The sequence below is a fragment of the Tachypleus tridentatus genome, chromosome 13, assembly GCF_004210375.1.
Source record: "Tachypleus tridentatus isolate NWPU-2018 chromosome 13, ASM421037v1, whole genome shotgun sequence".
Lineage (NCBI taxonomy): Eukaryota > Metazoa > Arthropoda > Merostomata > Xiphosura > Limulidae > Tachypleus > Tachypleus tridentatus.
In genome coordinates, this window is record NC_134837.1 from 237,722,506 (window position 1) to 237,735,420 (window position 12,915).

At 31.3% G+C, this 12,915-nt stretch overlaps 2 protein-coding genes across 7 annotated transcripts in view; both read left to right on the top strand.

Annotated features, from left to right (window-relative positions):
* The window catches only part of LOC143236594 (uncharacterized), a 62,228-nt gene extending 61,269 nt beyond the window's left edge, over window positions 1-959 (top strand). For all 5 annotated transcript variants that reach the window (XM_076474892.1, XM_076474893.1, XM_076474889.1 and 2 more), the window contains one exon: window positions 368-959. In XM_076474892.1, coding sequence (XP_076331007.1) covers window positions 368-510 — 143 coding nt within the window. In that variant the 3' untranslated portion in view covers window positions 511-959. The remainder of the gene's footprint in view (window positions 1-367) is intronic.
* Window positions 960-9,514: 8,555 nt separating this feature from the next.
* Window positions 9,515-12,915, top strand: part of LOC143236596 (complex III assembly factor LYRM7) — a 33,723-nt gene continuing 30,322 nt past the window's right edge. For both annotated transcript variants that reach the window (XM_076474896.1, XM_076474897.1), the window contains exon 1: window positions 9,515-9,794. In XM_076474896.1, coding sequence (XP_076331011.1) covers window positions 9,774-9,794 — 21 coding nt within the window. In that variant the 5' untranslated portion in view covers window positions 9,515-9,773. The remainder of the gene's footprint in view (window positions 9,795-12,915) is intronic.

Consider the following 12,915-nt stretch of genomic DNA (forward strand, 5'->3'; position numbering starts at 1 on the left):
TTAAAACTAAATCCTGTGAATTTGTTATAGTTATATTTACTTAATTTAAATGGATGAAAGTAATTAATTCTGGTAATGTAAATTTAAATTACAATAAAACAACAGCAGTGTGACTGAATATATGAGATTACTTCATATGTGATTACATTTTTCAAAATATATTTAATGCTGTCACCAAAATACCCTCTGTATAAATTACACTTGTGTGATTTAAGTTCACATTTGCATGTCAAGGTATGCATTTTAATTGACTAAACTATTGGCTTCTTATGCAGAAGTCTTAGTTTTTGCTTCATTTCTATCTAAAAATAATTTTTGTTACCTTCCTACCACAAACAGATTTATTAATTTTTGTTATTTTTCACAGGTGCTCTAGCAGGATTAGCCATAGCTATGCTACTTGTTGGTATAGGAATTGGTATTGCCTTGATGTGCTTTTATCTTCAAAGGTACACAGGACAGGATCAAAACACATTTATTCCAATGATGGAGACTATAAACACTAAATAAAGTATCCTAATTATTCTGTGTTAAATTAAGTCAAGTGTTTGTATTTGACTTCAGTATAAGATCTAAATATTGTGAATGATTTGTTTCTTAAGAAAAAGAATTTAGTTGATTTTTTTTAACCCACAGGTATCTGTAATAAACATATATGACATTGATAACTGTGACACATAGCATTTTGGTCTTTTAGAATGTCCTGTTTCATGGCTGAAACATTTTAAGTCATCAAATATGTTAGGGTTGAATTTTTTTCATACCTTATACTTCAATATTAATGTCTAATATTGGATTACAAATGACTTGACAGAAGTGATAAATAAGAATATGTGTGTTGAGTGTAAAATTTGAACAAATAAATATTTTCTTATTTAAATAAAAGATATTTCATTACTATTTGTATTACATAATCATTGTTTTAGTAAATAAATGTGTTACATCCATGTCTTAAATAGTTATCATGTGTTAGTTGTTTTTTCCAGCATCTTTGGTCACCTGTGTGCAGATTCAAGCTTGCTCCTCACAAATACACCTCTGTATAAAATTGTGAGTTTGGTTTTTTGTATGGATTTTTCAGTTTATTTATATGAATCATTCATATAATTAAATGTAATTGTAACAAAACACAAGTTCACAGCCCCAGTATAAACATTCAATTGAAGCATAAATAATTAGGTAGATCATTATGTAATATACAGTTTTTAGAGTACTGGTATGAGTAAGACACAAGTTGTGTTGGAGGTACACCATCTATCCAGTTTAATCTGAATTTCACCAGCCTCACTTGCTTCAAAAACAAAAAAAAGAGGATGTGGATGCTCTATAGTCCTGATATTTGACATCTGTATCAACTTTTGCCAGATGTAGGAAGGTGGTTACTCATTAAGAAAGTAAATTAAAATTAATAGGAAAGAAATAACAGAATACAAGACATCAATGCAGTTGACATCAACACTCTTCTTGAAGTCATTATTTCAGCCCTCTTTATGATGTTTGAACGTAATCACCAACATGTTAAGCCATTACTATACAAGGCCAACCAAAAGTTTCAGTACAGCTCCTATCATCCAGCCTTTCTGTGCTATTGTCTGGATCTTCAGTGGTTCTAAAGAGATTTACACAGTAGCAAGTCTTGTGTAGGAATGTGATGCAACTACATTAGTATACCTATGTAAGATATTAAATGTCCGATAAGTAATTCCAGTTATTTCATTAACAATACCTTTTGAGAATTTTTTATTGTACATATTATAATTCTGTTTAAAATTACTGTTTTCAAATTTATGTAAATATTTTTTATATATGTTATAAAATATTTAATTAAAATTTTCTTATCAAACCCATTAAGAATCAATTTGTAGACTAATGCTAGATATTAAGAACGGTAATTCACTACAAATTCTACAATGCCTAAGAAACTGTGAGTGTATAATACTCTGAATGACATTTGTTGGTACATTAATGTTTGGAGATGGAAGTCCAAAAATTTGAAAACTTAAATCATTTCTTTTATCATAAATATTAATATTATGATAATTATTAATTATCTTGATATCTAAATAATGTACTTCAGTACTTGGTCCAAAGGTGTTCTAAATCTGTATAACTGTAGAATAAAACTTACCAATATAATTATGTTGTACTGAATTCTTGGAACCAAACAAATCATCAATATATTTGTATGTTAAGGAAAATAATTCTGAATTTGGAGAATTGTTTATAAAATTTATTTTCATAATAAAGATATTGATGAGAAAAATTATATTAGCCTAATAATGATAAAGTAAATCATCACTAATATTAATTAATGAATCTTTATTTTTATACATACAGATACCCTAATATTGCACCAATTTTAACTTTATGAAAGAAAAGTGCAATATTTTAATATGGAACACTTGTATCAAAAATATACAAATCACAGTAATAGCCAACTAAGTAGTTTGAAACTTGATGTCAGCATGTGTGGCTTTTAATTCAGAAAGAAAAAACTGTTAGCTGATGAATGTCTAATTCTGTTCAGTTGAAATGGTTGCCAAATTAATAAGACTTCCTTGAGTCATTGTTTTGTAAATTTCATAAAATTTTAACAGGGACAAAGCAGAGCTTATTAGACCATCAGGGAAGTCCTTTTCTGGTCCCAGCTATAACCACCCCTTGCTACTCATGTATTAATCAGATCTTTTCTTGAACTCGATTAAAATATCTGGTTCCACTATACTTAAATGCTCCTGATTATTTGAAAATACTACTGCAGACTACAATGCTATCAACATTTGAATTTATGACTCCTTGTCTTGTTATTTTTACTGCTAAACAAAAAAGTGTGATGGATCTATATTGTCAATACCCTTAATAATCTTAAACACCTCGGTTAAATTCCTCTGATTCTTCTCCTCTCTAAATAAAACAAGTTTAGTGAGTTTAATCTCATCTCACAGGAAAATCCCAGGTATCATTCTAGTGGCTCTTCTGTGAACCTTCTCCAACAATTCAGTGTTCTTCTTGTGGAAGGGAGCCCAAACTGCACACAGTACTATAAATGAGGCCTTATAATTTATCTAGACAATAAAACAATAATATCCCTTGTCTTGTAATCAATATTTCTACATATGCTACCCAAATCCTATTACCCCTATTGCAGCTACAATACAGTGTAAATGACTTTTCAGTCACAACACCAAGATCATTTTCTTCAACCACAGTGTTTAATGTATTCCCATTTAAGTTGTAATAATAATATGAATTCTGAAAACTTATGTGCATCACCTTACAATTTGAATAAAGATCAGCTGCCATATATTGACCCAATGCATCAATTGATCTAAATCTCTCTAAGTCTACAGCATTTTTGATACAATTAGCCACCCAAAAAAATCTTAATATCATCTGCAAGTTTCAAAATTCTGTTAGTCATTCCAAAGTCAATATCATTAATATAAATCACAAACAGCAGAGGACAGAGCCATGAGGGACTCTCCTTGTAACTATGATCCAGTCAGATTTATCTGTTTTCTATCAAATCTAATAACATTTCCTCCATACCCACATATTTAATTTTTGTAAGAAGTCTTTTTATGAAACACCTTCTTAAATGCTTTTTGAAAATTGTGGTAAACCAAATCCACAGCATTTCGTCCAACTCTTCCAGTGACATCATCAAAGAATATCAGATTTGTTAAACAAAACTTTCTTTTGGTGAAACCATGTACGTTCTTTGACACTATATCAAACTGCTTTAAGTGACTGTAATTGTAATGCATTTTCAATCACATACTCCATATCCTTTCTAACTACTTATGTAAGTCTAACTGGCCTATAATTGGCTGGATAATGTTTATCACATTCTTCAAATATTTGAATAACATAAGCAAACTCTCAATCTTCGAATACTTTTTCACTACTCAATGACATATAAAAAATATTGGCTAGCTGTTCCCAAATAAAATCTTTAAAACTCTAGGAAACAGGTTATCTTTTCTAAGGTATTTACCAATTTTTATCCAAGGTAATTTATAATTCAGTAAATGCCCTTTCTTCTGGTGCTACTGATACTGGTAATATTGAAATAATTCCTAAGGCAACAAACATATTTGGAAATACCAAATATTAATTACTTTCCAACAAGAAATTTAATATATCAAATGCTCTTTATAATTCCTTTTTTTTCTGTTTTCACAACATAATTAGTGATAAGTTCACTTACGTTATCTCTTTTGGTTACCACGATTGTATACAGAGCTTTAAATAATGCTTTCTTATGTCAAATATCCATACAAGCTAGCTCAGACTCCCTAGCAACCAATTGACAATATTTTTCTCTGCTCTGTTTCTTACCTCACAACCTGATTCATTGAGATTATTCCGTATATCATAGTTACTTTATAGCACCCTTTGACAAGGGTAATCATTCTCCTAATCTTTGTTAAAATATGAAACTAAGTTTAAAATATTACCAGTTATGGCTGAACTAACAATCACGTAGTCTAACATCACTTTCACCAAGTCAACGTTTACTGACTTAGCTTTTCTTATTTGCACGCATTTATAAAACAAGTGACAGTACAATCTAGAAATCCGCAACCCTCCAGGGACAACAACATTACACATAATTAGAAAAACGTGAAAGCTTCAAGCTTAATGCTAATCATAATTAACACTCCCGTTAAGAATACTTAGTGACCATTAAATATTAGATCACTAAATTAACTCAATAGTAACTCTTACACCAAATAGTGTTGTACATCAAACATTGCGAGAGAAGAGCAAAACAGTAATGGTATAGAGAATAGCATGGTATGTGCACTCAACTGAACACATATCTGATTCAGAAAGAGGGCATTGTATTATATGTTTTCCTCAACTCTACTGAAGAGACTGGCTGCAGGAGAACACATCATTGTAGCGTGTGCTACCCTCAACTCAAATAATCAGACACGAGAATGGCATATGATATAGCTATGTGGGGGACGAACTGTGTGACATTAACAGTGTCACTACCACCGCACTTCTTATCTTATTTGCACCCCTTGTTCTAGCCCTAGTAGTTAGGTCCCATTTGGGGAGGATTCTCCATGGTCCACCACTCTCCCAAAGTGACAAGGATCTCCTATTCTCTACTCTATATGATAAGAAGGAAGAATTTACAGTGAGAAAACCTGGAGAAAATACACGTCAATCTTTCAGCATGGAAAGAAAGTGACCACATAACCCTATTTTGAAAAGCTAGCAAGCATGAGTCAGGAGTGTGATCAAAACACTTTATGGTGTTTCCATGGAATAGATATGTTCTGGATCAGACAACATTCAGATATATACATTCCATGAGAGTACTTCAAGTTGTTTTGCAGAACACCCCAACTCACAATGGATATATAGGTAGCCAGTGAAGGTGGTATGAATTCTTTCTGTAATCCTGGTTCGATTAATATATTGAGAAATAGACAAGGCACGATCTGCCACATGGCAGGATCCTATAAGTAAATTATATAAAAAAAGGAAAGGGTACTCACCAATCTAGAAATGATGGGTAGACTTTAGAATAGTGAATAGAGGAAGGTAGTAACCTTTGGGAGACAAAACATCCAGATGGTGAAGAGAGTGGGTGATCAAGTTGTGAGGAGTAATCCACATGCCCATCCAATAAATCTCATCCAGCAGCTGTTGGAAGTGGGAGGTGAGGGTGAAAGCGAGGTGATGAATCTGATACGATGAAATGTGGAACAGTCTGTGAGCATCAATCACTATAGAATTGCCAGACCCAATTTGTAAAAGTAGAAGGAAAATGTCACTGGAGTAGGGAGAATTCCAGAAAATGAAGAGTCAGTGACAGAAGCCTAAAAATATAAGGTTTGTGATAAGTAGATGAAGGGCACAAACAGGGTACATTGGTCTGTTTGGGTTATGTGCATCATAGAGAAGAAAAACAGAAGTAAAGGAAATATTAAAAAGCTGTCACTTTCTGAACAGCCAAAGTCTTACGGAGGATGGACTGGTCAGAAAAAAGAATATTGGAATAATTGAGGAGGGTACAAAAAGAATCGATATCATAAATATTCAAATAATGGCGTCTACAGATGAGAAGAAAGAGGAAATGGGTCTTGAGAGAAAAATGGTATAAGATATAATTTACTAACAGCTCCAAAAGTTCATTAGTGAGAGTAAAATAAAATAACATTAAAGAATGTTTACGGCCACTGTATTAATAGCAGGTGGTATTTTTAAGAAATTGAAAAACATTAATTTGAGTATTAGGGAAAATGAAAAATATATAATAGTAAAAATGCACTTATGACTTAAGTTTTCCTCTTGTTCATTTAAACAATTAAAATGTACAGAATACTTGTAAAACTTGGTGTGCAATTGAATATTTTTATCATAGTTTAAACAGGTTTCTTTATACGGCGAGTGACAGCATCATCCAGTAACATCTGAATGATGTCTAATATTTCGGAAACCTGCAAACTCGTTTTGCATAATCGTGTCCACAATGAGTGCCCCTAAATTAACAGCCTGGTAACCAACACTGTACTGTTTTGTATTATATTATATTGAAACGATAGTCTCGTCATGTTGGCCTCCTCCTCTAATCAGTCACTCGTGTGCACTTTACACGCTACACCCACCCACGAAACAAGCTTAATCTATATGATAATTGTATTTTAAATACTAATACACAAACTTTCTTATTAAAATAATGTTTCTTTGATTTGAAGGAAAAAAGTTGAAAGCGGTGAATTATTTATGCTGCGATTATAAAATATTATAGTACTTCCGTTTTTAATTTATTTACCCTTTATTTTTGATTTAATTATACTGTAGGGGTGCTTAGAAAAACAAAACTGTAAGTTTTCAAGAGAAAGAATATTTATTTATCAAACTTCTACAGTACTAATATTTACTAACATTTTAATCTTTTCAGAGATTGTGCCTTTAACTTAACTGAAACAAAATTTCCAAAAAATGTTTATAAAACTATAAAACGAATCCCGCTAGTACAGCGGTAAGGTTACGGACTTACAACGCTAATATCAGCGATTCGATTCCCCTCTGTAAATTCAGCAGATATCCCAATGTGGCAATGCTATAAACAAAAACAAACAAACTATAAACCTGTAAAAACATAAATAAGATTCTCGCAAGTTTTATTTTAAGATGCACACAAAAATAAATTATAAAGTGGAGAATTATATATAAATAAAAACGGCTCGTTTGAGTTGAGAAAATATTTTACGTAGAAGAGCTAACAACGTTTCGACCTTCTTCGGTCATCGTCAGGTTCACAAAGAAAGAAAGAGGTAACTGACCGAAAGCTGACCACATGTTTGGAAGGGGTTGTGTAACTGAGTGTCGGAATGTAGAGGGCGATGTTAGAAGTTTGAATATATATAATTTTATTTTATTATATTTAATGTAGGTATAAAGGTATTCCTTTATATTGGTTTATTTTGAGTTTAAGTTGTTGTATAAGTAAGGCTTCTTTAATTTTGCGTTTGTTTATTTTTGTATTTGAGTGTTTTTTATGGTTATGTTGTGTTTATTTGACTTGCAGTGTTCGAAAACGTGTGAAGATGACTTTTATGTTCTTTGAATCTGGTTTCCATTTTTCTACTTGTTTCTCCAATATAGAAGTCGTGGCAGTTGTTACATTGTATTTTATAAATAATGTTGGTGTGGTGTTTGTCAGTGTAGTTTTTACATAGTATAGACCTCAGTTTTGTGCCTGGTTTTTGAATAAATTTGGTATTAACTGGAATGTCATATTTTGTTACTAGTTTTTGCCAACTGTTGGTTATTTGTCTGCTGGTGTTGGAAATATATGGTATGCAGCAGAATATGGTTTCGTAATTTTTTGATTCGTGAGATATATTTACTTTTGTTGGTTGATTTTGCTTTCTGTCTAGGTGTGTGCGTATAATGTTTTCTACGGTTTGTGGAGGAAACTTATTGATGTTGATGAAGTATTGTTTTATTTTGTCTAATTCATCGTTAATTTTATCTGGTGAGCATAGTTTTATGGCTGTGTTTATTTGGTTTCTTAGTATGTTGAGTTTTTGTTTTGTTTCATGTGCTGAGTCCCAAGGAATGTATAGTCCAGTGTGGGTGATTTTTCGGTGGATTTCTGTTTTGAATTGTGTGTCGGTTCTTGTAATTTTGAGGTTAAGAAATTATATTTGATTGCTTTCTTTCTGTTCACATGTGAAGTTAATGTTGGAATGTATAGAGTTAATGTTATTGAAAAAATTAAGTATGTGTTCTGTAGATCTGAATCCCGCAACTGTGTCATCTACATATCTGTACCAGTATAGTGGTGGATGTAATGCTGTGTTAATTGCTTGTGTTTCAACTTGTGTCATAAAAATATTGGCTTGAACTGGTGATACTGGGTTGCCCATGCTTAGGCCATTTGTTTGTATATAGTAGTGGTTGTTGAACATGAAGTTTGTCTTTATCGTGGTAAATTATAGGAGGGTTGCTAGTTGGTTCCTGGGAATGTCTATAGTTGGGTTAGGGTCTCGGATATAGAGTTCTAAGGCTATCTTGCAGGCTTCAGTGGTTGGAACTTCTGTAAAGAGGGATATAACATCGAAACTGGCCATTAAGGTTTTATGATTAAGTTGATTTAGATTAGACTTGAAATTAAAAGAGTCTTTGATGAATGAGCTGGCTGATGTTACATATTTAGAGAATGGCCATGCTATGTATTTACCAAGATTGTAATTAAACGATTCATATGTGGGCATTATTGGTCGTAATGGACAATCTGGTTTATGAGGTTTGGGGAAGCCGTATATTTGTGGTGTGCGTGAGTCGATTTTACTTAGGTAGGAATAAAGTGTTTGTGAAATTGTGTTGGCTTTACTGATTAAAGTGGAGAATTCATGTTTAAATATGCTGTCTGTTACCAAACACGTTTTAGGTCAATCGACCAATTTATTAAGTATTTAAGATTAAACACTATAAGTTGAAAAATATTTCAGATACTTACAGAAACACTTATCTAGTTTACAAGTACACTTTTGTCTGCTAATTTGATGAAAATGTTGTATTTATCATTAACCTCGTCGATGTTTTTTTCTATATCTATGATCAGTTTGGATTTGTTAGAGAAATTTAGGTTGTCGATTTCCTTTTGGCACTTGTTGATAAAATACTCTAAAGCTAACAAATTTCCTTGATTAGGTGTCTATGTGTTATTGTGTCTTTTGAATGGAATGAAAGGATTTACATTGGAATCCTTGCATATTAATTAGTGTTAATGTTGCTATTGTTGGCTAAATTAATTTGTAAGCTTAAACGACGAAAAATTGTGCAGCATCTTTTATGGCGCTGAAGTTATCAGCAGAAGTGCATTGAGAACTAATCTGAGACCTTTGCTCAAAACACAACTATAAGTAAAAACATAATGAACTTGGAAACGGATTCATACGATTGAAATCGAAGTTCAATGAAGAACAGTGAAAGATGGCAACATTATTATATAATAATAATTTATGTTATAACTCGCAACGGTGTCGTTCTGAATTGCAGTATTCTTGCACAACCATGCGCTGATGAAAACGGTGATAATTAAAACAAAAACTTTAAAAATTACAACACCATTATAATCACCAGTGGTGTGTAAGACAACATTAAAGTTATTGTTATTTATTGTTTTTATTTTTGCCAAGAACTCCTTTTTAATTTAATATTATTATATAAATAACTATGATGTTCCGTTTCTGAATTATACGCATTTGTGGTCTGCTCTCGTTTACCGTTGTGTTTCTATGGCATCTCTGAGATCAGAGGTAAGCATCTGCCTTTTTTAAAAAGTAAGATAAAGAGTGTTTTGCAGAGTTTAAACATTAATATTGTTTTATTTCCAATGAATAATTTGTATTTCTTTTTGTATGTGTGGTTGTAAATATTAACTTATTATCTATATGACGAGAGTGTATGAAACATCACTTCTAGTGTATGGGCCTTAGTTTTGCCGACGTTTTAATAATTTTGTCATAAACACTGACTACAACGGTGGAAAGTCAGTCCAGTAAAGATAATAACTGTAAAAAACTTATAGAGTCAGTACCTTAGAGGTAAAATATGATTGAGCAGGCAACTTTCTTTTGAAGTGAAAATAATATGGACACACGAAAGAACGTATAAAAAACAAATGGTGCAGTTAGGTGTCTTGCTAGATAACATTTTAAATTTTACTATTTTATAAAGAAATATACCAATGCACAATGGGACAGTTGGCCATCTTAATAATAATAACTTTTACAGTATGAAGATTTCTTTTAAAATACAGTTTAAGACTAAGTTTCTGTCTTACTCTGCTTGGATATTTGTTAAACTAATGACGATGTTTATTTCAATAGAAAATTCCCTTTCATCTTAATTTTAGGATAAATATTATAAATACAAAAACTAATTTTCTTAATTATTAACAAGAACTTCTGATTGAAAGTAGAGAAGAATGTATGAAAATATGCCAGCCAAACTGTGTCTGCTGCATTCAGTGTCACTAAAGTCTTTCACCCAATATCAGTGCTCTGCTGGTTGCCTTTGATATGACAGACACAGTAGTGATTGAAACACTTACCTCTTTCTTTCTTTGTGAACCTGACGATGACCACCGAAGAAAGTTGAAACGTTGTTTGCTCTTCCATGTAAAATATTTTCTCAACCCAAACGAGCCGTTTTTGCATATATATGATTGAAACACTATTCATATTAACACGCTGCAGTATATTATTGTTACATCAAGTATGCAATTCAGTTGGTGAAATGCAATTTTTCATCAGTTTTACTTATGGCACAACACATTGAAATAAAGGTAAATTTATTTTAACACCATACATTATTAATTATTGTTTTCTTGAATTAATATTTTTATATTACTTAGAAGAACTGGTTAACCAGTTAGTTAGTCTTCTAGATTCTTCAAGATCATTAAACTGGTTAGAAACCACAGATCTCAAATAAGGAAGGTAAAATATACAATTAAAGAAGATTAAATGTATCCAACTTTAATAAAACACTTTTCATCTATCTTTAAAAAACTGTTTACTGTTATTAAACTGATTGCTTAATTTTTGATGTCATACAAACAACAATCCTTGTGAAATGCATCACCTATTTGATATGTTATAAAAGTTGCAATATACCTGAATGTACCATCTCATCAAAAGGAATGTTTTAATAAGAACATCAAATCATGGACATGGATTGTCTATTTATATTTGTAGAGTGCAGATAATAGAACAATATTTATATCACCAAGTTAACACTGCATGTGCATTGTTTGTGCACTAAATGTAGTCACCAATGGAAATAAAAGCTGGTCATAAAGTAACCTAATAGAGAGATAGCTAGAAGTATAATTTTACCAATTTCTGTTATAAATTACTTTTGTCAGTTTGATATAAACATTTATATATTTTTTTTTAAATCATCCTCAGTCCAACTTCTCCCCCCCCCCAATCGCAACATTTGATTTTATAAATCATCTAATTGCCCAGTTGTTTCAAAATGCACTCATAACTTTATGATTGTCTTCAGTTTTGTAAGTGTAAAAAATGTTAAATTCTTAAGTAGCCTCTACTTTTTAAATAAATTAATTATGCAGATTAATTATTTTTTGGATGATTATTGAAAAATTTCCATTAAAAACTAGAAGTCTCAACTTTTTTTTTGTAAATCAATGCATTATCTTAGGTTAGTTCCAAATCTAGATTTGAAGCAATAAATAATTTCCATTTAAAACTGGACGTAATTTTTGAGAAAGTTTGAAAAGCATGGATAACCAAAGGCAAACTTAAATTTAAAGGGAGATTGTATAATAAAAGATTATAATAGTTTCAAATTATAAATCAGAACAAATGTAATAGTTGTAATGTACAATAAATATGAAAATATGATTTATCCAACATAAATTGATTCATAAGAAAGGGGCCTGGCATGATCTGGTGGTTATGACACTGAACTTGCAATTTCAGGGTTGTGAGGTCAAATCCCTATCACACTGAATATGCTCATTTTTACATCCATGGTGGCATTACAATGTTACAATCAATCAACTACTTGTTGGTAAAAAAGTCTTCCAAGAGTTGGCAGTGGATAGAGATGATAACTGTCTTCTTCCCTCTAGTCATCACTGCTAAACTAGGCTCAGCTGTAGCAGATAGCCTTCATGCAACTTTGCACAAAATTCAAAACAAACTTAAAAGAGGACATCACTTTAATAATAGCTTCATTATACTACAATTGCTAAAGTAAACAAGTTGTTAAAAGAGCAGAAAGATTTATGTTAAGATAAAGTGCATTTTTTTCCAAACCTTAGGCATTCACATGCATGTAAGAAAATAATTCTATTTTGAAGTTGATTAAATATTGAGTCATAGAGCAAGAAACTAAATAGTATTATGAAAGCATCTTTTGAAAGACATTAATTGATTCAATCCAGTTAGATGTGATTGATTTTGTAAACCAGATGTTTTCATTTAGTTACCATTGATAATTTAATCCTGAAGTTAGCACATGGAGGTAATAATAATAATTTTAAAAAAGTTTATAGATCTTTCTCTGCAATATTAAAGTTGATATTTACAAAGGATAATTTATATAGGTCAACAGTTGTTAAATCATTGCAGCAGTCTCATGTTATTATCTAAATTCTGTTATTTTGCAAATGGTACCTCGTAGAATCAGTGCTTCTCCAATAAATGTAATTTTTAATTCAAGAATTACAAATTAGTGAAAGGATAATTTGAGTTTGCAGATGTATCAAGTTTGTTTCAAATTATTCACTCGTTTTTTGTAAGTAATCAGCCTAATAACTGTTGAAAGCTGTAAAATTTAATGAACTGACAGTATTCAAAGAAAATCTTATGTAATCTCACAACATATTAAACTTATTTCTATCAT